Below are 25,345 nucleotides of genomic sequence, written 5' to 3'. Positions count from 1 at the left end.
CCCAGGAAGCTCACCCCGGGGCCCTTCACGGGATTCTCTGGTCGCCATTTTCAAAGCGGGGGAAAAAAAAAAAAAGGCGGGAAGCCGAGAGGAATCTTGATAAAGCCACAGAAGGAGGTCTGACGTCGCTTCGAAAGCAGACCTCACAAACCTCTGCGGCTGAGGCAGCGCCTGCGTTCGACAGTTCCGGCTCGTCGGGGCCCCGGGAACGCCAGCGACGAGATCCGTCACCGGCTGATGGAAAGGACGCAGGCTTCCTTCCAGCGGATGCCAACGGAAGACCTGACTGTGTCTGAGCTGATCGCGCTAGAAGCCACCGAGCTGGGGCAACGCTGGCCTCGCCACGGAGATAACTTTTGGGTGACAATAGAAAAATGCAGGCGTCAAAGGAACGCATCGGCCCTAAGCGCCCCCAAACGCCCCGGCTCCGGGCCCCAGACAGGCTCGGTTCTCTCCGACAGCTGTGAGACACTTGCGTTTTTAGCCTTCGCTTTCAGGAGCATCTGTGAAAGGATGACTGATTTTTTTCTTTTTTTAAGGTTCCTACTCAGAAGTCCCAGAGGAAGGAGCATGCACGAAACCTTCCGATACACAATTTGTAACCAGCTCCTGGTCCCACAGACATCGTGTGCTGAAAACGCGTTTATGACACTGGGAAGGTGTCCAAAGAGGGAAACAGGAGAACGATCGCTTTTTTTTTTTTTTTCTTACCTTGCCTTTGTCGAAGTAGTGGATGATCTCCTGGTAGAGCTGCTCCTTCAGCTGCCCCTGTGTGGTCGCCTGGTACCCGTCCCTCTGCGTGAGGTGGGCCGCACACACGTCCTCCGACCACTGAGGGCGAAGCAAGGCATGAGTGGGCGCGTCCGGGTGACCGTCTGCCCACCCTCGGGTTGGCATTTGGGGTGCGCGCACGGCTGTGGTTCCGGGGACATTTGGGGGTGGCTGGGCCTGACAATGAGGGCGGGACCTCCGTGCGGAGGCCCCGAGAGGATGGAGGACCAAAGGGAGGCCAAGCTCGGCCTCGATTCACACAGAAGAGAAAGCTGGCAGGTGTTCTGGAAGGCGCCTCGGGAGCCCTGGGGTGAATTACGGACCAGGTGATGTGTAGCTGTGTCCCCCGGGCCTCCCAGGTGCTGGCCTCGGTCCTGTGCTGCTCAACACTACGACTGACAGCTAAGAGGGCACAGGGACCCACTTCCAAGTCGTGAGGAAAGGGACCTCACAGGCGACACAGCTCCTTACAGACGGTGAGGAGGCGTCTTTGCACCTCTAGCCCCAGGCGCGCTGCAGGGCAGGGGCCCGACCAGTGTCTGTGGAAGTGTTTGTGCACACGTCACCCAGCAAAGTGAAGGCGAGCTCACGTGACAGGTACGCTCGTGCGCTTAGGCTCCACGAGTCAATGGCATTAAGTATGTGGTTTAATAAAAGCAGCGCTTGCTGAGGACTCACTACGTGCACGAGCCAGGTCTAGGATGGGTCGGAGGTGCAGGTCTGGAGACCGTGCCGTTGCAAGTTAGGCATGATGACCAACTACAACAGCGCAAAGCGATTTCGTGGGCACTGAAGGGTGGGGGGCAGGACTGCACCCTGGGGCTCCTGGCAGGCTCCTTGGAGGGAGTAACCAGGGAGGGCTTGCCTCTCAGTGGACCCGGGAGGTGCAGCTTGACACTGTTTTAGGACGGGACAGACGCAGTGTTGCGAAGCAACGAGCCCGAGGCTGCCTGGGCCAAAGCCGAGGTCACCTGGGCTCGGAGCCGGTCAGGTGACATCCACAGCAAGGCACCCGTAGGTGGCACTGTGTTTGAGCAGGGTGTGACAGAGAAAGCGCCTGGACAGGCAGGACGAAGCCAGGAACGCCGCGGCACAGGCTGCAGGAATGGGGCGTGGGACGAGGCTCCCGAAGAGACGCTGCTCACGACACACACCCCTGCCCACCTCCCCGAAGCCAGAGGGGCCCCGTGGCACCTCGGGCTGGGCCGCAGGCCTCCGAGGAACGGAGCAGGGAGCATGGGCCAGAACGGCCCCCCGGCTCCAGGAATGTCAAGGAAGGAGGAGAAACCCGTGAGCGTCCGCAGATAGTTTCACCTTAAACTCAGACATGCCCGTCTGGACTACAATGAGAGGTTGTAAACGCGTTAATTATGGCGTTTCTGCAACATGGCTAGGTTTTTACTCTTCTGGGGGATAACTATAAAACTTTAGAGGACTCTGAAACGGAACTACAATAAATTAAAAATTCAGATTTCACGTGACTTCCTTGAATTTTAAAATCACTTAAAAAGTTGAATAGGGAAGCAAAAATCCTTTACCCCTTCCACTTAAACGCTGGAATGTGAGAACTTGACTGCTAGGCTGAAGGCTAATGAATGCTTTTATTGCTCTTGTTTTTTGAAAAAAAATATCCTTGACCAAAAAAGAAGATTCCATCTGAAGATTTTTAGTTAAAGAATAAAGAGTGCATTTGTCATTGTTACATGGAAGAATTTTCATAACAATGCAGATAATGCTTCAAGTATGTTGATCGACCAGCGTGAATTCCCATTTACAGTGGTATCAAAGCCCATTTAGGGAAAACTGCAAAATGTAATTATGTAAAAGACATGGAGGGAGATTATGCAGCATTCGCCCTTTAACTGGAAAATTCAGAGCCTGTGGGAAAGCCAGCGCAGTCAGGCCTATTGATCTGGGCTGTGAAACGCACCCTCACGAGGTTCGGTCCTTGATGAAGCTGCCTGTACTCAATAAACCCGACGATTAAACAGCGGACAGTTCACACACACGCATGTGCACACACATGCATACGTTTCACATTCACGCACACATATAAAAGTTCATGTAGCAGGGGAGAGAGACTAACGGTGAGAGAGCAGCTCGTCAACTTTAATTTCCCTGGTGCAAAAGACATTTCTTCATATTTGCAAAGACGCCTTGTTATTGGAATTTAGGTTTCTAACAAACGAAGGCGATTAGAATTCACAGAGGGACGCTGGCGTCAGGTGCACCGACCCAAACCTCTATCTTCACAAATTGTGCTCCTGCGGACAGTTCTAGGCGTTGCAAAGTCAACGGGCGACTCTTGATGGCTATTGATGAGGCTTCCGCATCCAGCCCAGCCTCGAGTCGCCCCATGTTGTCTTTGTAATGGACCCTCTGTTTATTTTAAAAATTATTCACTAATTTATTTATGTATTTAACTATCTATTTATTTATTTTTTAGGCGAGGCAACCCTTGGTTGACCTCACAGATTGCAAGGACCTTGTCAGCTTACAATCCCTCATTTTTTATTTTTTACGCCTACAGCCTGGTCTTCATAGGGCGTCTCCCATCCAAGTACTAACCAGGCCCGACCCTGCTTAGCTTCCGAGATCGGACGGGATCGGGCGTGTTAAGGGCGGCGTGGCCGTAGACCAGGACCCGCTGGTTTTAAAAGGTAACCGTCCACCTTCGACTGCCTCGAGACCTGCTTGTGTATATTTGTGTCACAGACGCTAACGGAGGTTTCAGAACTGGGCCGGAAGAGTCCCGCCTGACACGGTGTCCCTCTTAATGCCTCTGACCACCCAGCGGACACGGCTGAGCGCCGCTTACGTCACCTCACCTCGCCTTCTTTCACGCAGCTCGCGGCGCTGGAGGGCCTGGCCTGGGGCTGGAAACGGGGCTCCTCTGAACGAGCGTCTTTGTGTTGGGTCGGGCAGCTAACTCTAGTTCTCACAACTGTTCTTGCTTATCTAGCTCATAACTTTTCTAATTTTTATCAGGAGATAATTACGAAAATGCCCTCGCGCCCTGCCAAAGTTTTACGATACAAAAGCGGAGGGTGTGTGGGAATTCCCATGTCGTGACCTGGTCCCGCTGCCCTCTCCTACAATAACGGGGGGGACGTCTCACCCTGTCCCCGAGCCGTTCTGCCACAGATATGCCCTCTTCCTGATGCCGCTCCCCACCGTTTCCGCGTCTTGTCGGCCTAACGAGGAATCGCAGGATCCGCACCGCGGCCAGCGGCCGGCCCGGGGGATGTGTGCGCACGGCGCCCAGTGACGGCGCCATGACGCTCCGTTAAACCTGCCCCCGCCGGGGCCAAATCTGTCATCGCGGTGCCTCTCTCCACGCCACTGCCTTTAGCCAACGTGGGTGAGATCTCACGTGCCAGCTTTACTAAAACCTGCCGCGGAAACACGGAGCTGCGAACAGCCCCGGGGCTGGCGAGGGCAGAGGCTCAGGTGTCCCCCCGCCCCCCGTTACCTTCAGGAGCTTCGCGTGCAGCAGCAGGGTGTAAGCCGCCTCGGTGTAGTTGTCGCACTCTTTGTGCAGGTCGCACAGTTTGTACAGGTACCTGAGACGAGAAAAGGCGGGTACAGCCTTAAAGCGCCCCCGAAGCAGCCGTGCCGAGGGCGGTGAGAGCTAAATTCCGCCTGCGACAGTAAATCGTGTCTACGCTTCGCTCGTAGCGATGCTCGCAGTTCGCGATGCCTTGCCGACTGCCGGTGCACGGAGCACTCAGGGAAACCAACAAGGGTCGCAGACGGCATTTCTTTCTTTTAAATGTTAGGGCCTCTTTTTTTTTTTTTTTTTTTTTAGGATAAAACTGAAGATGGCCCAAGAAGGTAGAATTGTACTTGAAGGTTTTTCATTCCTTCCCACCTTCTCGGCGTTTTCTTCAAGCATTTGAAATGAGATTGTGCAATGTTCGACTGTGATTTCTGATATTACTACTGAACCCAAATGCACACACACACAAAAAAACCCATAAAAACACAAATCCGTCATGAATAAAGAGAGACGATGATCACAGTGAATATGATCCAAAGAATTTTTCTACCATAAAGAAACAGAGATTGCTTTTCAATGTAAAGTAGCCTACGTTTATGGATGGAGGAAAAAAAAAAAACCCTTGATTGTTTTCCCAAAAGTTCATTATGTTCTTAAGGCACCTTTTTAAAGAGGAGAACGTTAAGAAATCTTGGAAATCAAAGCTAGAGAACCAGGCTGGGTGCACTAAACCCGTCGTTAAACACTGACATCCTTGTCCTGGCTTCTAAGCTACGGTAGTCTTGGTAAATATTTGACGCCGGCCCCTAAACGTGACCGAGGAGAGGGGTTCGATCGCATCCCACCCCTCTCGAGAAAAGACGAGTGACACACAAAAACCCGGCAGGCGGTGTACGACATGAGGCAAGCGAAGAACAGACGGACAACTTTGCGCATTGTCTGTTTCCGATAAAGTTAAAACTGGATTTAACTTTGCCGCGGAACATTAAAATGTGCGGCGGTGTCTTTTTTCACAAGGGCCACATGAGTCACTCGAGAGGAGCAAAAGCCTGACAAATCACTGCCTGTGGCTCTGCTTCTGGGCTGGCCGCGTACGGCCCCGCAGCTCCGCCTCGGCGGGGTCAGGCGCAGAGGACGCTGGGCACGCCTCGGCGCCCCACCGAATCCGGGCCTGGGGCTTCGTGGCGTCCCGCGAGGTAAAGCCCTGCGGCTACAAAGCACGTCTTGGCGTGGACCCGACGAGCGGCAGCCGCAGCCAACGCGGAGAGGGTGCGGGCGACGCCCACTTACCTTATATACATTTCTTCTCTTTCGATTTCTTTGTAGAAATTCTGCAAAATCAAATCGCGACACTTTTAAGAAACCCGTTCTATAAAAAGTGTGACATGCACGTTAAAAATTCATGGTTTTTCAAGTGGTGTCGAACGCAGCCAAAATGGGACCCGGCTCTCGGGATCAGAACCATACTCATAAGATGCAAAACCATCTCACACTTTTTTTTTGGGGGGGAAGGAAATTCTAATGATTATATTTCTTACACCTGAAACACTGTGATGGTTAAAATCTCCTTCTGTCGTTTGAAAGTCACCTACCTTCAGTTAAAACAAAGATACGCTATCTTAACCATTGTGATCACATTAGAAGTGAAAAAAAAAAGAAGAAAGAAAGGTCCCAAATTTGGGACTAAGCACCATCACGTGATTTAAAGCATGCTGGGCTCAGCCGCACCAAGAGTCACAAGAAGGCAAGGTGGCATTCGAGCCCGGAACTGTTCAACACAGCACCCACTAGCCACATGGTCTCAACTGGAAAGGTGACTGAATTAAAACTAAAAATAGTTAAAGGCTCACATCCTCGGTCGTGCCTGTCACACTTGGACTGTGGGGCCAGTGTTACTGTATGGAACGGCACAGACACAGGACGTTTCCGTCATCACGGACACTTCCACTGGACAGCACCTTTCTAGACCAACTGACCTTCCCAAACACAGGAAGGAAACTTTAAAAAACGCCCTGCGCGCTAACACTGCCGCAGAAAAGCTGGCAGAGTGTAAACGATGGGTGATTTCTACACGCTGGAAAATGTTTTCTGGGCGAGCATAAACGTGTCTATCAAAGTTGTATCCTGAAACACGTGTAAACACTTTAAAATCTTCACCTTGCAGGGGGCAGTGGAAAGGCACAGAAAAGTCACCTAACGAGGCACCTAAGGTATGGAAGTACTGGAGCCACTTCCAGTGTGAAACTGACCACCTGAACGCAAGGTTAGAGCCTGGGGCCGTGCCCGGGATGACCAGGGAGCATCACCATTTCAAGGCACGCGGCCACCCAGTAAGATGAACTAGCCTGTTCAAGGTCATTGGCGGAAAAAGACATTGCCAACTCAGCTGGTCTCTGGGGACAGACGTGACAGCGGGAACAGGAAGCCAGAGGGGGCGGGGGAGGTGCGCTCGGAGAGACGCGCCGAGGGCTTCGCGTTCTGCGGCACCTGCGATTTTGGCGACCTCCGGGGTTCACGCGCTCTGGCTGGTAACGCGGTATTTTGGGGGAAGGAGGAGACTCTGCCTCAGCAGCAGGACGAGCCCTGTGCCCCCCGCTCTGCCTCTGCGGCACCGGAGAGCTGCGACTTCGCACCATCCTCTTCTGCGCTCACGTTCTTAATCCTTTCCTACGCTTTCGATCGCTCTCCTTTACGGCATCACGACGGGGACGCCATGTGCCCTTCACACCTCTCTCCCTCCGAGACACAGAAGTGGCTTCTGTCTCCTGCCTGCGCTGACTTCTGTCCCTCCCCAGGACTCTAAAACCTCTCTAGGACCGAAGGACACTCATCTCAAACCCTAATTTCTATATAGAACCTTTACGTTTCTGTGTAAAAGTCAGCCATGCCCTGGGCTCCGCAGGCAGCAGCTCGTCCCCAAAGGTCCCCTCTCGAGCCCCTCCGCCCCCCGACACCAGTGCTGACGTCTGTGCTGGGCTTAAAGCTCCGAGGCTCCCCAGCAACCCCACTGAAACGCGGTCCCCAACCCTAAGCCACCCGCGAGACACAGCCAGAGGACGGACGGCTCTGCAGGCGTCCTCAGAGCGCGCCTGCAAACAGCTCCTCGCCGCGCCGCCCCCTGGATGAGGCGAGCCGCACGGGAAGCTCGCCCTGCCCCGGGGGGCCGGCGGGCGGGAGGCCGGAGCGGCCACTCACCAGCACGTTCACGGTGCAGCTCATGCGGTTGTCCTTGTTCTCGTCGTGCATGATGGTCCTGTAGTCCAGCAGCCTCTCCATCAGGCGCACGACGAGCCTCACGAACGCCTCCCCCGTCTTGGCGAGGTACTTGTGCTTCCTGCAATGCTCCAGGAGGCTGCAAAACAGCCGCGCGGCCCTCGCTCAGCGCATTCGGAAACTCGGCCGAGGCGCGGTTTAGAACATCTTCCCTTATTAACACATTTTAATCATTCCTGGGCGACCGAGTTCGCTCAGGTTAATTACGCCCGCGCGTCTCCGTTCCGACGTCAGTCCCGCTGTGTGCCGACACTCACATTTTGTCGAACAGCACTCGGTACTGCTCGTCTCCTCTGCCCCCTTCCACTTCGTGATCCAGCTTGGTGATGATCTCGTTCTCGAACTATAATTAAACAGAGGAAGCGGAAATAAATAACCGGCGAGGCGGACGCTGCGGTCTCAGCCGGGCGCGCGATCGCCACCTGGTCCTCGCTCTGCGCCCCGGCAGCCCGCCTGCCCTTGGGCTGCTATTCCCCCAGGCGCCTGGAGATGCTGACGACCCCCCTGCCACCGAGGGGACCTTCCACGTCCTGCCGGGGTTAACGGAGCCTAAACGTGAGAATTCCAAGAGCAGGGGTAAGGACCAGAGAAACCGAGACGAGGAGACCGGAGGCAAAGAAATCAAGTAACATGGGGAAAACGTCTCCAGCTTCATCTCTCTGAACGAGGAACATCTCGGATAGCTCGCTGGTTCCGGGAAAAGCGCAATGGCTCCGTGCTTCGCGCACAGAGCTCCCTGCAACGTGAAACCGTGCGGGGGGCCTCTCTGCCGCCACACCTTGGTGCATCCTGGCGGAACGTCTCGCTCTGGCTGCAAAATATACTGCGAAGAGCAAGAGGGGCGAAGTCTCTAAAGACAGAGCAGCAGACGCCCCCAGAAGGTCCACGTCAGGCCTTCCCTCGAACCCCCGCAGAGCTGACCGGACTCAGAGCATCGCAGTGAGGAGGAGTCAGACCCGACTATCTACCTCTGAAGTGCATGCTTTGGGGAAAACGATACATTCTGGAGAGGTGTAAATCTGTGAAATGTTTCGGCAGTGGCTGATCGGGTTGGAAACGACCTGGGTAATGATGTCTGTATGGGTCCCCATCCTCACCGCCCCGTCTCCCAACTCCGGCGAAGATCAAAGCCACCTCAGCACTGGGGTTCCGGCCAGGCGCCTGCCGTGTGCAGTGGCTCCAAGGTCACACACTGACGTGGGCCGGGTGGGAGCGGGGGGCTGGGAGAGACTTAGCTCCCACAGAGAGGCGGGCGTCCACGCAGACCTGAAGGGTGGGACAGTAGCTGAGCTCGGGGTTCGGAAGGCACGCACACGGGGCGTGAGTGCCAGCGTCGCTGGGGGCCCTTTAAATTATACGCTGAGGCCCTGCGCTCCCAGGCAGCACTCCCAAGCCCGACGCTGCTATCGGGATCCCGGAGGAGTTTAAGTTGCGTGAGGGAAAGGATGCCCTCCTCTCTCGGTCACTGCTGTCATCTCTGACGCCTGGCCCAGCGCCGGGTGCTGATGAGTCTCTCACGGGACGCGCATGCACACGAATCCCTGGACAGAGGGGGAGATACGCCGGGGCAGAGGGGGGGCTCCGAACGTTGGCACAGGGCTGGCCAGTGGGTCGCGGAGACCCACCTGCTCTCCTGGCCGCTCAAGCCCAACGGTGAACACACTCATGCAGTGCCTGTCACAGAGGCTCCATCTACTGCCCTGGGGACTCGGGCGCAGCTGCTGCAGTGGCCCCGAGAAGCAGAAGGCGAGGGGTGTGCCGAGACCCAGGGGGGAGCCTGAGAGCCGGCCCAGACCCGCTGGGCCTGGACCAGAGGGCCCGCCTGAGCCCCGCCGGCCCCGTCATGGGGGAAACGGGCCCAGAGGGAAGCAGCGACCTCGCCCGCCGTCAAGGACTCGGCGGCCTCACGGGGAGCCAGGCCTCGGTGAGCCCCCGCCCTCCCCCGCCGTCTCCTCCCCACACAAACGCCCTCTTTTTAGTTCTGTTTGGCCCAAGAGGCTCAGGGGTTTTAGGAACGTGGCAAGAGAGATGGCTCTACGGAAGTAGAAAGTGGGCGTTTTCCTCACCCGAAGTCTCACGATAATGACTTTTATTGTAAAATAGCCTTTGATCACTAACCCGCTATCACTCTGCTTTTTACAGAAGAGAAGGCTGCAAAGGCGCTTCTGCTCGGAATTCGGCACGAGGGACGCGGCTCGCCGCTGACCCAGGAGTTGGTGCCGTGATCAGACGCCAAAGGGTGAGTGTTTGGTGAGGGCTGCTGCCCCTTCAGAGAAAACCGCTGAGACGCAGAATAAGACGACATTTGATTAAAGCGCATGATTCGATTCCACGCATCTTTTAAGGAGCACACGATGAGGAGGGCAGAGCGAATGCTAAAGGAAACACGCCATGCCCGGACCTCGGCGGGCCACTGGCTGATCAGAAAAGGCATCTGAACTTGGGGTCCGCTTGATGAGAATGGCATGTTCTCTCCACTTCCGGGGACGCCTAGCCGCCACACACGAGGGCTACGAGGATGCGCCGGCTCGTTCGGTATTCCGTTTGTCAGATTCTGACTGACGAGTTTAGTGTTTCTAAAAAGGGCGATAAGTAAGGAACACAGCAGCACTCAGGTGGCTCCAATTTACTGACCTCCAGTCTGAACTGGGTAACCTGCACAAACACCTGGGAACTCCATCCTGCGTGCCAGTGAAGAGTCGATGCCACAGGTCTGCGGCTCGCCTCTACGTTCTAGGTCTTCGTTAATTTTTACAGAAGGTGCTGGAAACCATTTGCTAGTGTGCTGTGAACTGTTATAATTAGCGTTAAACAATTCCGCCCCAAATAAATCGGAGACAGTACATTCGTGGACAGGGCAGGGCTGGTTTTGTAACACTCGTGGTTAGCCCCGCGGGGCTCCGGGCTCCGGGCGGAGCTCCCAGAGGTGGCCGATCTCCCGCGACCCGCCACCCAGCCTTCCTGCCCTCTGCTCGGAGACGCTGCTGTTGTTATGCATGTTGCATTCCTCTGGCTTAGCTGCTCTGTGACCTTAATTACACACTTAATTAATCTTGGGCGCGCCACGTCCCACATCCTAAAATCCCCACGTCCTTCTGTGTCCAACGAGCAGGCAGCTTGCTGACCTTGAAGCTTCCGTGAAACAGCCAGGAGCTCAGAGGTCCCAAGGCCAGTTGGTACCTGAGGCCCGGCCGCTCGCCTGGCGACACCTCAGGCAGGTGCCGTGGCTCCCCGTTCCCACGGGACCCAGACAGAGCAGGGACTTTGGGTCTGTGCCGGCGTGCCCCACGACTCGCCCTCCGTGAGAGCCCTGATTAACCTGTGTAAAGGAGATTCTGGGAGTTTGGGCGTCTCTTTGCTGGAGGGCTCTTAGGAAGAGAATTCGGCGCAGTCAGAACTCCTGGAGTCGAGCGTGTTAGTTTCCGTGATCTCTCGTCCCTTCTGGGTCCAGGATTCAGTGAAATAAAAGCCTAATTCCTATGCCATGTTTCCCCTTTAAGCATCCAAACCGAGAGAACCAAGTAGTACTTTGAAATGGAATGCGAAAATCAACCAAGAAACAAAATCCCAATGAACTGAAGAATAAAGATAAAAACTGCCGCCAAACTTATTCACATTCACACGACGGTGCAAAACACAGCGGCTTTCCTGTCAAGCAGCAGGAGCCGCCGACATCCACTCGGGTTGTTCAATTATTTGCTTAAGGTTACCGGCGTGGGCGGCAGGCACGGAGCGCTCGAACGGGGCCTCGGAAACATCAAAGACACAGAGATTACTCATGTTCTAATATTGTTGCGACTCCATGGGAAATTCTGGAACTTGTGGAGCATTTTACTGACCCTGGCAGAGTTGACAGAAAATAGCTCCATGACGAAAAATATTATTTTGCCGTGGAGCCTTCTCCAGCCCCTTTTTATTAATGGTATATACACCATGTGGTCGTTTGCTGCAATTCTCAGCTGTGAGTTCTGTATTTTCGAAAGATAAAACAAATGGAATTCTTTACAGAGGCGCCAGGAGAGAATTAAAAGTGTGCTTTCTTCATGAAGAAAGGTCCAGCGAGGCTGTGAGTCGCGACGCTGCTCGTTTGGGGGCAGGAGACCCGGCGAGACGGGGAAGGGGTGGGTCGCGGGCCAGGCGGAGGCCCTTCTGGCGACGTGGCTCTGAAGGTCTCCACGAACGGCGTGAGGACTCTAAGACACCACCAGACCTCTCCGGCTGGCTTAGCAGGTCCTGAAACCTCACACGCAGAACCTCTCCTTCGAAAAGAATAAACTGAGATTCCCCCAAATCCTAGCTTCAGTGCAAGCATGCTATTCCAGTGGCAAGGGGGGGCAGGGTACAGCAAGGCAGGGATGACTCGAGGCGTGGGCGAGTCGCAAGAAAAGAGAGCAGAGAATGTGTCCCCTGGGCTGTGTGGCCGGGAGAGAAGCGGCAGAAGAGGACCATCCAGGAATCGCTGGGACATCCAGACCGTCGAAGGCCCTCAGGAAGGGCCGGGAGGACCAGAGGGCTGAAGGCAGCTGGAGTGCTGGAGGCACTCGCGGAAAATCCAAGAGTTAGAAAAGACGAGAAATCGACTTTTGTTAAGAGAGGGAGATTTTTCTTTTTTCTTTTTTTTTTTTTCTTACAAGTTTTAGTGTTTCTGCCTTTATTTTAAAAACCTTGGCTGTGTCCTGCCCCTCGTCTGCAAAGATGCCAGCAGATGACAACTCAGATGAGCCAACGGCCAACGGTCGTCGGCCAGAACGGCCGCGGACTGACCCCACGTAGCCCGACGGTGGGTCCGGAGGACCGGGACCTCCACGCGGGCGCTGTTGTCGGCACACGTCCGAGCGAGGCGCACGCCAGGGCGGGGCGCCCGTGTGCGAAACGGAGCCGAATGTGCGTCACCATGTCACCCAGACGCTCCGGGTGTCGGGGGGGAGGGGTGCCCCCCGATGGCGCACGATTCCAAAGCCGCGACTGGCAGCGGGAAGTCGGGGATGGAGGCGGAAAAGGCCGTGTTTCTCGTCAACTTTGAGTCATGTACTGAGTCCCCCGAGGGCCCTGCGCACCGAGAAAACGAAGCACTTCCGCTGAAGACTGTCCTAAGATGTTTTAAAGCTAGAGTGAAACGGGAAAGAGACAAACAGAATGAGCGGAAGAGGAGGAACAGTTCGGAAACCGGACTCTCGTCCTCGTCTTTATGCCAACCGCCCTCGACCTTGCTTTGCCCCGAAGACGGCTGAAAAGAATGACGAGTGACAGATGTTTTAAAGGCCTTTGATCTTAGTTTCCCGGCCTCGTCACAGTTATCTATACGAATACGTTTTCCTTCTCTACCTGATCCTTTAATTTCACGGCACTTTTTTTCACAAGGCCCTTCCTGGGGGCTTGAGTCACATAAAATTTAAAGTCGGATGCACTCCCAGCCCTGGAAAAAGCATGTTAAATGACAGTCCCTAGTTCTGGTGAGCGAGTCGGCGATGAGACTGGGCCGTGGCTTAGTGCCAGTGGCAGCGGAGATGGCTCAGATCTTCTGGCCATAATAATAAAAAAAAATCCGGCGGTCATGTCAACAACCAGAAGAACGTTTTGAAGCAGCGATTGATTCCGTTTTTGAGCGAGCCCTGGGAAACCTCCGGGGCATGCGCACCTATGCAGAGAGGAAGCCGCAGCCCGCGGGGCGACCCGAGGACGCGACGGGGTCCGCCAGGTCATCGCACGGGTGTCGTGCCGCCGTTACCGTCACGGGCACTAAGCGGTGATGCAGGAAACGTCTTTGACACGTTGTCGAAACAAAACCAGAAACACTGGATGATGTTTACGACGTTAAAATTACATACGGACAAAGAGTTGAGGGAGCCAAGGGGACAAAAACCGCTGTTCTCTCCAGACGGCCTCTTTGGTTTTATAAATAAGTAAATGTAAAGAAATCTTCTTCACCCGTGGACAGAAAGAGAGGGAAAGGAGGGAGAGAAGGAAGGCAGGGAGGGAGGGAGGGAGGGCGGGAGGAAGGAGGGAGGGAGGGAGGGAGGTAGGGAGGAAGAATGGCCTTACAGGTTTGATTTTATTCACTTCTCACAACATCCCTTTCGAGCGTTTCCTATTTTACACCCATTTCACAGCTCTAAACTGGAGGCTTAAAGATGGCCAGTGATTTGCTCGAGACGCGGGCCGTGCGGGGCGGAACCGGGAAGCGCGGTCCACCTGACGCCCGCGTCCAAACCCGACTCAGACTCACAGGGCACAGCTTCCTTCAGCTTTATGTCTGTTTTTCGTTCTAGGAAATAGCAAAATTATTCTTCATGGCTACTTACTACCTTCGGGCATTAATGATGAAGACTGACCAATGAAAATCTATAAGCTGTTCAAAGAGGCCCTAAAGTACAAAGCTGGGGAAGAAAAAAAATCCCCTCTTTAAATATTAGACCCCATTAATGTCACGCTGGCCTGACGAAGTCTGACTGAGGTGAAGTAAATGCGCTCTTACTTGGAGCGCTATAGCATTTCAACGAAGGCGGCTTTGGATGTCGAGGGCCCCCATCAATCATTTGGGTTCCTATCTTGCCCCTGCAAAGCCTCGTGGCCAGACCATTAGCCCCCCAGGGAGAAGCCGGCGTGTGTCTGCGCCCACCTGTGAATACGTAAGCACCTTACTTATCTTCCCGGAGTCAGGAAGGAGGTTTTGTCACTTCTCAAGCACAAATAACTCAGACTTTGTCCTTGCCATTGAGCACATTACATACACTTTTTTTTCGAGAAATTCTCATTAGTTCCGTTGCACGGCTAAAAGACCGAGACATGCATTTAGGAGGATAAACGTCAAGACTTTAGACTTTAAAATAACGCGCGTCGGCAACCAGCTGCCGGTCTGAGGGAACACGGTGACGTGTGAGGGGCCATCCGCGAGCGCCCACAGCCAGGGGCGCGAGAAGGGGACTCCTGTTCAGGCTTCGATGTCTACGCAAAACCAGATCAAAAAAAGGCAAGTGAAAGCTGCTGCTGGAGAACGGCTCTCCCTGAAGAGGAGAGCAGAGCCGTCAGGGGATCTGTCCTCATGCTCACGCCTGTGGCTCCACAATGGTCCGGTCCGTAAGTCCTTTCCCCAGGCCCTCAGCCGCCCCCGTCCCCCGCCCCGCCCCCGCGTCCTCACCATCTGGAAGCTCCGCGTGGAATGGAACTCGCACTGCATCATGTCGAAGAAGATGGGGATGGTGGCTTTGCGCAGCTCCGTCTCGGGAAGGAGCGTCATTTCCAACATGGGGCCGACCATTTCCGGGATGAACTTGATCTTGTGCTGACCTGGAATAAAGAAACATGTTATTCAGAAATTGGGGGCGGGGGGGAGTTCCACAGTGGGCTTCGGTGGACCAATGACGCCGCCACGGTTGGCTGTGCCGTCGGATGCCGGCGTCCTGGGCCTGAGCGTCCGTTTCTCACCGGCTGGCGTCTGGACCGTGTCCAGCCTTCAATCTAAGAAGCTGACCGTATTCTAATTGTTGCTAAGTGAAGCTACTGAAAAAAAAGAAACGCATCCAATACAAGGTGTAGCCGTGACTTGTCCTCTGTGGAAGACGGGTGCTGTGTTACTGGCGGGCCACGCCACCATGCAGAGCACGGACGTGGGCGCCTAACGGGGCCCCAGCTTCGGGCGGAGCGCGCCGGGCGAGGAAATACTCGTATCTCATTTGGCGGGCAACAAACGAGAGAAGATAGTGGGAGGAAGTCAGGGCGGGTGGTCTCTCGGGGTCTCTCTCGCTCCGACCTCTTGTAGAGGAGGATTTTTCTATTTGGCAATTCTGCAAAAAATGCCGAGATTTCTGTAACATTCTGGATGATTGCAATTAAAGAAATCAAAGCGTAGCCCTCGGAATATGCAGTTGCAAAAAAGAGAAATGATTCTGCCTTCCCTGGCTACTGCCTGATTGGAAAACTACTTTATTAATCTTCACTGACCTGTCTTGTCCAGGTATGATTTTTAAGGAATTCCGGAAAAGGTTTCTCGAATATTGTACTTAAACAAACATCAGCCAACATTTAGCAAGCGCTTCGTACAGACAAACCTGGTAGGAAATGCCTCACTGAATTCTCATGATACCCTCGTGAAGTGGCCACCATTCCTCCTTGTTTTCTCTTTGAACAGACATCACTTCTGTTGGCAAGCGTGGTATCGCGTCTTTGCTGGCCTCGGCCTTGGACTCCGACACAGACAGACGCTGCCCACTCCGAACCAGCACCAGCAAAGTGACTTCTCGTGCCGAGACCGGAGCAGCGAGGCTCGACTCGGGGGTCCGCTCGGCCCTCCTGCGAGGTGCGGGCTGTGCTGTCATTGCGCCCCGCCCCAGCCGTGGCCCCCACGCTCGCTGGGTGAGCTGCTCCTAAGTTCCTGAGAGCTGGCCGCGACCTGGGCGCGCTTACGGAGAACCTGGCGTGAACGAGGGCAGGGAGGAAGGAGGAAGCTGCACGCCCACCGCACCATTCCACTGGCCGGAAAGAAGCTGCTCGAAAACTCACTTCTGAGTAAAGGGGGAGCGGACGTGCTTCGGGGCGACGTAACTGAATTTAGAGGCGGGGCCTATCAAGACAGCGGTCTTCCGAGAGTCTGATCCTCTTGTCTTTAATGTCAGAAATCTTTGTTTTCATTTCGCACCATTATAATTCACATCATTTCATTTCCAATACATAAGAATGCACAAGGATTAAATGCTCAAATGAATTATCTGCGACATTTTGTTATTAACACCGGTGATTTATCCAGTTATTCAATCTTACTAATACTTTTATATGATCATAAAATCCATTTGGAGGCTATGAAGAATTAGTTTTCTTTATAACTCAGCAAATACAGCCATTAAACAAATTTGGCTTTTATAAATAACCATACTTAACAAAATACATGATCCTCACAATTAGCCTAAATGAATATATTTATAAAATTTACATTGGATGGACACATACATAAAATGTGACCTTCAATAAGGAAGGAATCCGAACGTAATTAAAATCTCATTTTCAACTTTTACTAAATAATTACTATTTTGACCAAGGTTAGATAACAACGTGATTCTCGTCACTTTTGCCGATGCTAAATGCCTCTGAAAGGCATGTACCTGCTGCAAAGCATTCTCTTAAAAACGCTATTACATTCAGTCTCTCGGGTGACGCTTTTCTTGTATTGCGCCTAAAAACTGTCAGAGCCAATGTTTCGGAAAACAGATGACGGTGACAGCGAGCTGTGTGTCCGGCACCACCTGCGTGCCACAGGGTGCTCTGTCACGGCCAGCTTTCACTGTTCCAAGGGCGGAGGGGCGCGTAAGGTAGCCACAAGTGACTCTGGCTGGGGGAAAGGACAGACAAGTTACCCCTCCGTTAGAACCTTTCCCGTTCGTGCAGGAGACGCTGGCCTTGGGCCGGGGCCAGCTCTGTCAACAGCGATGTCCCTGGGTTTTAACCTTCAGAAGGAATGGCCTCAAGGTGAGTGGGGGCCTGTGATGTACCCAGCATGCATTTAGGTTTGTGGGTTTTTTTTTTGTTTTTGCCATTTGCATTATGGATTTCCCCTGGAGCATATCTTGGTCAAATTTAATGATAAACTCAGGTTGGGAATCAATGAGGATCACGGTAAGGTGACTCCTGCAGTGTAGACCTCAAGAAAAAGAGGATGCATTTTCCTTTCAAGACAGACGGAAGAACAAGCTCACTACCAGATCACAAGGAGACTATTTCCCCTCCTGTCAACTCCTCAGTCTCCTCGTTACCACTCCCCAAACCTGTAAGACCCACCTCCAGGCAGTCTTTCTGGTTAAGGACCTGGAGCTGTCGGCCCTGGGGCCAGACCTTGCCCTCCCCACGAAGCTACTCTCCCAGATCAGCAGCCTCTCCCGGGGGTCAGGATGGTCTCCTTACAGTCGCGAGTGTCCAGGAATCCGGGCATTGAACGCAGTATTATCCCAGGAAACCTCCCTTCCACACAAGGGTAGACGACGCAAAACATTCCAGCACCCGGTCAAACTGATGAGGCCTCACTGAATGTCGGTTTAATAAAAAGCGCAGTTTGTCCAGTCCCAGAAATAGCAGGATCCCTGCCTGCAAAACATTCCAGACGGAACTCGGCCAATGAAGATCTTGCCGTGAGCACCTTCGTTCGGGCCGGACCGGGGCCGGGCTGGGGACGGGGCGCCGGGCCTGACAGACGATGGAAACCAAGTCCGCCCGGGAGAACGGGCGAGTGCGCGCGCGCCCCGGCGTCTCACGGAGCGTGCTGTGACGAGTGGCTGACGTGCCGGGCACGGAAGCACCCTTTCCTCCTTTCTGTGGAGACCGGCTACCCTCTCACACATGACAGTTTCGGGCGGAGGAGAAAACGTGCCGCCTTGTCCCGGGGCGGGGGGCAGCGCTGAGCCGCCGCCTGCATCAAGAGCGGAACAGACCGGACCCCTGCTGTGAAGCCGCACAGGTGTGACCTGCGGCACTCGCCTCGGCGTAGCCACGTGCCACTGCGAGCGCTCGAGGGGGCGCACGGCCTCATGGCGCACTCGGCTCAGGGCCCGATCGAGTGACAGGTGACTAATCGTGAGGTGATAAATATATCTGAATTCTATTTTTACTTTCTTGGCAAGGCTGGTTAGATCACCCTGCCAATAACTTCCCGAAACTGGGCCCATTACAGAAAAAAAAAAAGGAAAAAAAGCTGTGTAGGTAACGGGTTGGGTACGCCTTGGGGAACTGACGTGTTGTCGTAAATTTCTAGAATGGCGGCCTTGGCGATGACCCTCGCAGGCAGGTGCCAATAACCGAGAGTCACAGCAGAAAAAAGGCCGGGCAGGCTGCCTGACGTGGCCCCAAGTGGGTACCCTCAGCCACCTGCAGGGTTGCTTGGGGCAGATCCTGTGGGTAGCCAATACTTTTATATTTTTTTTAACTTTCAGACATAATTTAATTATTTCACAAGCAAGAAACCCAATCACGTAGGTCGACGGTTATTTCTTGCTGTTACCAAAAGCCTGCCCTTTATGACCACAGTCGTGGTTTACATTTGACCTCTTGGCCGCTTCTCAGGCCAGAGTTGATGGTCCCGGCTGCAGAGGTGAAGACGCACATCTTGCGCATGAACCCCGGTATCCGGATCAGCACCCGACAGGAGGAAACGCGGCATCTGTTCTCGTAACTGCGCCCTTTACTCAGCAAGTCGAAAGTCCTCCATCGCTTGACTCAGCGTACTGGAGGCATGACAGGTGATACCAAGAGAACCAACCACCTCGCGGGGGCTTTAAGGGTCTGATTCGCACCGCTGGGGGCACTCTGAGACGGTCCGGCCTGCATGGGCGCCCGGAGCTGGCATCACAGGGCAGCTCACTCTTGCCTGGGGCCATCTCGTCGTACTTTACTGCAGTCACGGAAATGGACAAAATGAAACAGAGCCAGCTGTAAATGGTGGTCAATCTCGGGGACTCCAGAGATGACTTTAAAAATGCTTCAAAAAAGAAAGAAAACCGATAAGGCAGGAGCACCCATCCGTCACGCCAGCTGTGGCTCCGGCTGGGTTCGGAGGCTCGCTCTGCGCCAGGCAGTGAGGTGACCCGTTAGCGGAGGGTCCCGGGGAAGCACAAGGGGCCAGGGCGGGCTGAGCTGGGACAGCAGCAAGTAATCAAGCTCCAAGGACACATATTAATGATCAGTATGAATAGATACAATTATGTCATCTGCACACAGAGATTTTATCTCTTCCTTTCCGACCTGAATGCCTTTCTTCCTTTTTCTTACCCAAGTGCTGTGGCTCATGCTTCTAGAACCATGCTGAATAGGAGTAGCGAGAGGGGGCGTCCTCGTCTTGTTCCCGATCTCGAAGGAAGAGCTTTCAGTTTTTCACAAGTGGGTCTGTTACGGCCTGTGAGCTTGTCATGTGTGGCCTTTACTACGCTAAGGTAAATCCTTCTGTACCTAGTTTGTCGAGAGTTTTCACCATGAAAAGAGGCTGGATTTTGTCAAGTGCTTTTTCTGCACCTATTGAAATATCTGTGATTTTCATCCTTCGTTCTGTGAGTGTAGTGTAGGAACTTTGTCGATTCGAACACGTTGCACCATCCCCGTGCCCCGGGGATAAATCCCACTTGACCATGCCGCGTGGCCCTCTTCACGTGCTGTTGGATTCGCTTCGCTAGTATTTCCTTGAAGATTTTTGTACCTATGTTCATCGGAGACGGTGGCCTACAGCTCTCTTTCTTTTACTGCAGCGTCTCGTCTGGTTTTGGTATCGGGGTAAGTCTGGCCTCATAAAATGAGTTTAGAAGTGTCCACACCTCATTAGCTTTTTGAAAGAGTTTGAGAAGGATTGGTGTTCATTCAGTCCTCTTTAAACATTGGGTAGAATTCACCAGCGACACTGTCTGGTCTTGACTTTGCACTTGGAAGTTTCTGATTGCTGATCTGATCTCCTCACTTGTTATTGGTCTGTTCTGATTTTCTAATATTTCATGATTCAGTCATGGTAGCTTGTGTGTTTCTAGGAATTTATCCATTTCTAGGTTGTCAAATTTGTTGGGATATAATTGTTCACAGTAGTCTCTTATAATCCTTTTTATTCCTGTGGCATCAGTTGGAATGTCTCCTTTTGCATTTCTGACTTTAAGTCTTTTCTTCTTTTTTTCTTAATTAATCTAACTAAAGGTTTGTCAATTTTGTTTATCTTTTCAAAAAACTAACTTTGTTTTTTAAATTTTTCTATTCTTTATTCCACTTATTTCTTCTCTAATCTATTATTTCCTTCCTCCTGCTAACTGTTCTTTTTCTAGTCCCTTGAGGTATAAATTTAGGTTGTTTATTTGAGATCTTTCTTCACCTGTAAAGCCAACACTTAGACTAAATGACCTAACAAACATACAATGGATCATTCCACCTAACAGCAACAGAATACACATTTTCCTCAAGCCCACGTGGAATTTTCTTCAGGATAAATTAGAAAATTCACAAACAGTGGAAATTTAAAAACATACTCCTAAACAACCAATGGGCCAAAGAAGAAATCAAAAACGAAATTAGAAAATATCTAGAGACAAAGAAAATGAACACACCCCGAAACTCGCGGGGTGCGGCCAACGCGGCACTGAGAGGGATGTGAACAGCGGCAAACGCCCACGAGGACGTCTCCCCTTCGCCACCCGCAGCCCCCCTGCTCTAACCACGCGAGCAGCGCGCCCAAACCCAGGGCCCGGTTTCGAGCAGGCGACACGCCCCTCCAAGGTACGGCACGGGAAACTGAACACAGTGAGCGAGGGCGCGTGGACCGGCGGGATGAGCCGCGTGACGCCCCGGCGACCGGGGGAAGCGGGGTGCCCGGGACGGAGGCGGGGTGCCCGGGACGGAGGCGTTCGGAGGCTGAGCGGCCCTCGCCCGGCCCAAGAGGGCGCTGCGCGGATCGTCCTACCTGCCCCGCCCATCCGGTTTCCCTCCTTTTACCTGGGTTTCTATCTCTCATTGACCGAAAAAACGGTTATGGCAAAGAAGAGCAGTGCTTGCCAAGGAATGGAAGCAATTCGGGTTTTTCAGGTGCTGCGGCGCTGACGCACGGGGCCCACGCCACTGCCCGTGGCCCGGAGCCGCAGGTACTCACCAAGGTTGTACCACATGTCCCTGATTTCGAAGCCGATCTGCCTCCTCATGTCTCCGTACCTGAAAAGCAGGGGCAGGAAACACAGCGAGTCACGCGATGCGCATCTGAAAGGCAGGCCCGGGTGAGAGCGGACCCCAGTCCTCCGACCTTGAGACGAGGCGGGGCCAGAGCTTCACCTGCCTTTGCCCCCCCGCCCCAGGGGGGCTGGAGGAGGAGGGGGGACCCAGCAGGTTCCCCAGACCTTGCCGGCACCGCGGACTGTGCGGCGGCCTCCCCGCTGCGGGGACGTGGCGGAGGCGGCGGAGACCAACGAACGGCTTTGCTTTCCTCCGTCCCTGACGGCACGTGAGCGAGAACCCGGCTCCTCGGCCTGCGCGGGGTACGTCTCTCGTGCATGTCAGCGCGAGGCGCTGCCCACGCCGGATGCCGCCTGCACCCTGCTCACGCTGAGCAGCTTCCACGATAAAATCAGGCCCTGGAGTCTGCACTCGGCGCAGGGAAGCCCGCTCCCAAACACCTCCCGTTCTCCTTTTCCACAGGAGCAAGGGTTTGACACCCAAGGGTGTCAGCCGACACCCCTCCCCCGCCTGCTGCTGTTTATCAGGGAAAACATGCTAATTTTCCTCCCAGTCGGCCAGCAGGGGAGGTGTGCATTTCGTGAGTAAATAAAATTTGATGCTTCAGAAGATAAATCTTTATTAGTTTGTGAGCAATTTAATGTTTCCCTTTAGCGCCTCCGGAAAAGGCTGATTATATTAAAAATAATAATCTGTGAAATTATCGCGCAGCGTCGCAGCTTAGCAGCTGCTCATCGGGCCTGCTGCGTTCGTCCTCCCGCCGGCTGACGTGACGGGGAGCGCTGACAGGCCCCGGGCTGCGGCCCTGAAGGCAGAGGTCCTGGCTGGCGAATCGACACCCGCGGCCTGCTCTCTCTCTATCACAAAAGCCTCCAGTGCCCTGAACACCCGCCTGTCACTTACAGCCGGAGGGGGCTACAGACTCCATGCCAATCTCAACCGGGGACGAAGGAGCCCACCCGGCAGCTGGCTCGCAGCAGTCAGCCTTGGGGACGGCCGCGTCGCAGTCGTGGGGGAGCTGACCGGCAGCGTGCGCCCCGCTCTGGCCCTCCGAGGTAGCCTGGTCCCTCCCAGCTCGGCCCGGCCAGCAGGGCAGCACTGGCACAGGACGATTCGACGAGTGAGGGCGGGGGCGTCTTGGCCAGGGGTGCGCTTGGCGCCAACGCCACCACGGGGAGAGGTCTGTCCACTGTCGGTCAAAGTCACCAGCAGCAAAGGCACTGGGTCTGAGTTTGTGCGTGACGGGGGAGTCCCCTCGGTGTCTAACGGACACCCCCGGGCGCCCGAGGGTATACGATCCGAGCATCCATCAGCCATGTGTCCTTTTGAGGCTTGTATGAAAGACAGTTTGCTCATTCCCATTTTGCTCCTGCAGAAATGACAAGGGCTGGGCAGGGTGCGCTGGCTGCAGATGACCAGGAGGCTGGCAGCCTCCAGGTGTTTGCCAGCGGGGTAGAAGTGTGGAAGGTAAAACTGTCCCCAACCCCAGTGCTGAAGGTCCCGCCCATTACTGCCTCTCCCCCCAACCCCCAGGAAGGATGTAACTCATGCTCCACTGTATGCTAAGCTGCCACCCAGCCGCGGGGTCAATTCCCATTTTGCTGGGCGCCCCGCCCCAAGCCCCGCCCCCAAGCCCTCCTGGCCTCGCCACCCACTCACTCCGCAAACTCTCAGAGCTCCTCTTTGCCTGTCAGCAGACCATGCCCTGGGGGACCCGATGCCCCCTTTGAGGACTGGCTGTTGGCTGACTCTCGGCTCTGGCCGGTCAGCCTGGTAAAGCTCTCGGCCTCCTTCGCACCCAGCCCATGCCGCCAGGAGGCCGCCCGGCTGCCCAGGCGCAGTCCTGCAGGGCCACCTCCCGGCGGCCAGAGGCGTCCAGGGAGCGGTCACGCTCCGCTGCGATCACTGTGTTTGCACGTCCATCTCCCCCCTCCAGACTGTGAACTCATCGCCCGGTCCCGAGGACCAGGACCTAACTGAACACAGAACGGGCATTCGACCCCTTTTCACGAGGACAATTTAAAAAAAATTAAAACATTTGTGGGCACTGGGTGTGTTTAGAAAATGTAAGCTCTTGGGTAAGATGTCTTCGAATATTTCTTAAGCAAGTTTTGCTATTTAGAAATACAATCGCACATTGGTTATAAAGTGTTTAAGGTACAGGAGCAAGAAGCATGAAGAATACAACAATCGGAAACCAAAAGACTCCTAGAAGAAAAAACAGGCAGTGACCTCCTTGACATTGCTCTTGGAGATGTCTTCTTTGGATCTGACTCGAAAAGCAATGGCAACGAAAGTAAAAATGAATAGGACTGTGCCAAACTAGAAACCTTCTGCACAGTGAAGGAATCCATCAATGAAACGAAAAGGCAGCCCACTAAAAGGGAGAAAATATTTGCAAATCATATACCTGATAAAGGGTCAAACTTCAAAACATATAAAGAGCCCATACAGCTCAATAACGATAACAATGACGAAACCCAAGAAACAAAAAATGAGCAGAAGATCCGATCAGACATTTTTCCAAAGAGGACATACAGATGGCCGATGGGCACATGATAAGATGCTCAACATCATTAGTCAGCAGGGAAATGCAAACCAGAACCACAGTGAGCTATCTCCTCTCACCTGTCGGAGTGGCTGTTCTCAGAAGGACAAAGAATACCAAGTGTCACTGAGGATGTGGGGGGAAGGGGGACCTCACACACTGCGGGTGGGAATGTAAACCGGTGCCGCCGCTGTGGAAAACAGTACGCGGCTTCCTCGAAAACAAAACTAGAACCACCACACGATCCGGCAAGCTCACTGCTGGCGTGTGTGTGACACAAAGGAAACACTAATTCGGAAAGACACCTGCACCCCTATGGCCACTGCGGCATGGTTTACAGTAGCCGAGATACAGAAACGACCTCGGTGCCCATCGATGGATGAATGGGCAAGAAGGGGTGCCGCATAGCCACAGTGGAATACTACTCAGCCCCAAAAAAGACTGGAATCTTGCGTTTGCAATGTGGATGGACCTCGAGGGAATTGCACCAAGTGAAATAAGTCAGATGAGGACAAATGTCGTACAATTTCACTTATATGTGGCATCAAAACCAAACCAAAACAAACGAATAAACAAAAGCCACAGATACAGAGAACAGGCTGGCGGCTGCTGGAGGGGAGGGGGGTTGGGAGGCGGGCAGAGGTTCAGACTCCCAGATACAAAGTAACTCAGTCCTAGGGAGGTAACATCCAGCATGGTGATCGATGATACTGTACTGCGCACTTGGATTGCTAAAAGGTGAATCTGTACAGTTCTCAGTACAGGAGAGGGAACACTAAGTGCCCTGCGGCCCTGAGGAGGGGACATCAGCTGGCTGTGTCTGACTGTCCTTGGCTCCGAAGCCTCTGAGTGTGTGCGGCTTGGAGGGAAGCAGGCGTTGTCTTTGGCGTCCTCGGCCTGCGTGGTTAACGCCGATGTTTGAGCTGAGACTGTTAAAGCCCACGCCAAGCAGAGGACTGGCCTGAGCAGGCCGCCCCACCCGGCCTGAAAATTCTCCAAATCAAATTGTTTTAGCTAAAACTCCCCGAAGGAGATGCCAGCCTTATAAAGGCCGGTTTCCGGTTTAAACTCGCTTCTCCCAAGGGCATCTCGAAGGGCTGGATGCGCTGCGTGCTTGGCAGAGAAGGGGTCCTGCCTTCGCTGGAGCAGGAGGGTGTGGGCCTCGCAGTGAGCCCTGCACACAGCCAGGCAGGCAACGCCACCTGCGGCCCCCCGCGGTCTCCTTCTGCGGGACGGACAACACGGGTGGCTGCGAATGAGGTGTGCTGTGTCTACTGCAGACAGCCGTCACCATGACAGCAAACAACCAGGACAGCGATGGCCCCCGGGAGCCACCCCTAACCTAGGAGCCCCGAGGGCACGCGAGCTGGGCAAAGCGCGAGTGTTCCCGTTGAGCCAGGTCCCAGGAGGCGCCACTGGGAGTGAACCCCGTGAGCCAGAGCGAGCGGCGAGACCTGGTGTGGGCTCCGAGGAGGGGCTGCTGCCGTGGCTGCCGGGCACGGCTTCCCAGCAGCCAGCGGGGCGCCCGCCGGGCCAGCCCCACCCTGGCGCCAACGCCCCCGCCGTCCACATCGACGGCCGAC

At 54.2% G+C, this 25,345-nt stretch overlaps 1 protein-coding gene and 1 pseudogene across 3 annotated transcripts in view; both read right to left on the bottom strand.

The window, feature by feature from the left end:
• The window catches only part of DOCK1 (dedicator of cytokinesis 1), a 326,782-nt gene that overhangs the window by 32,142 nt on the left and 269,295 nt on the right, over positions 1-25,345 (bottom strand). For all 3 annotated transcript variants that reach the window (XM_036222878.1, XM_036222880.1, XM_036222881.1), the window contains 7 exons: positions 21,138-21,196; positions 14,682-14,830; positions 7,801-7,886; positions 7,466-7,622; positions 5,561-5,601; positions 4,244-4,334; positions 712-831 (listed from right to left, as the gene is read on the bottom strand). In XM_036222878.1, the coding sequence (XP_036078771.1) occupies positions 712-831; positions 4,244-4,334; positions 5,561-5,601; positions 7,466-7,622; positions 7,801-7,886; positions 14,682-14,830; positions 21,138-21,196 (703 nt within the window). The remainder of the gene's footprint in view (positions 1-711; positions 832-4,243; positions 4,335-5,560; positions 5,602-7,465; positions 7,623-7,800; positions 7,887-14,681; positions 14,831-21,137; positions 21,197-25,345) is intronic.
• LOC118604677 lies at positions 3,293-3,409 on the bottom strand (annotated as a pseudogene).

Source organism: Rousettus aegyptiacus, unplaced genomic scaffold, assembly GCF_014176215.1.
Source record: "Rousettus aegyptiacus isolate mRouAeg1 unplaced genomic scaffold, mRouAeg1.p scaffold_m13_p_6, whole genome shotgun sequence".
Taxonomy (NCBI): Eukaryota; Metazoa; Chordata; class Mammalia; order Chiroptera; family Pteropodidae; genus Rousettus; species Rousettus aegyptiacus.
The sequence above is the reverse complement of the archived record's forward strand: the minus strand, read 5'-3'. Positions and strand labels throughout refer to the sequence as shown.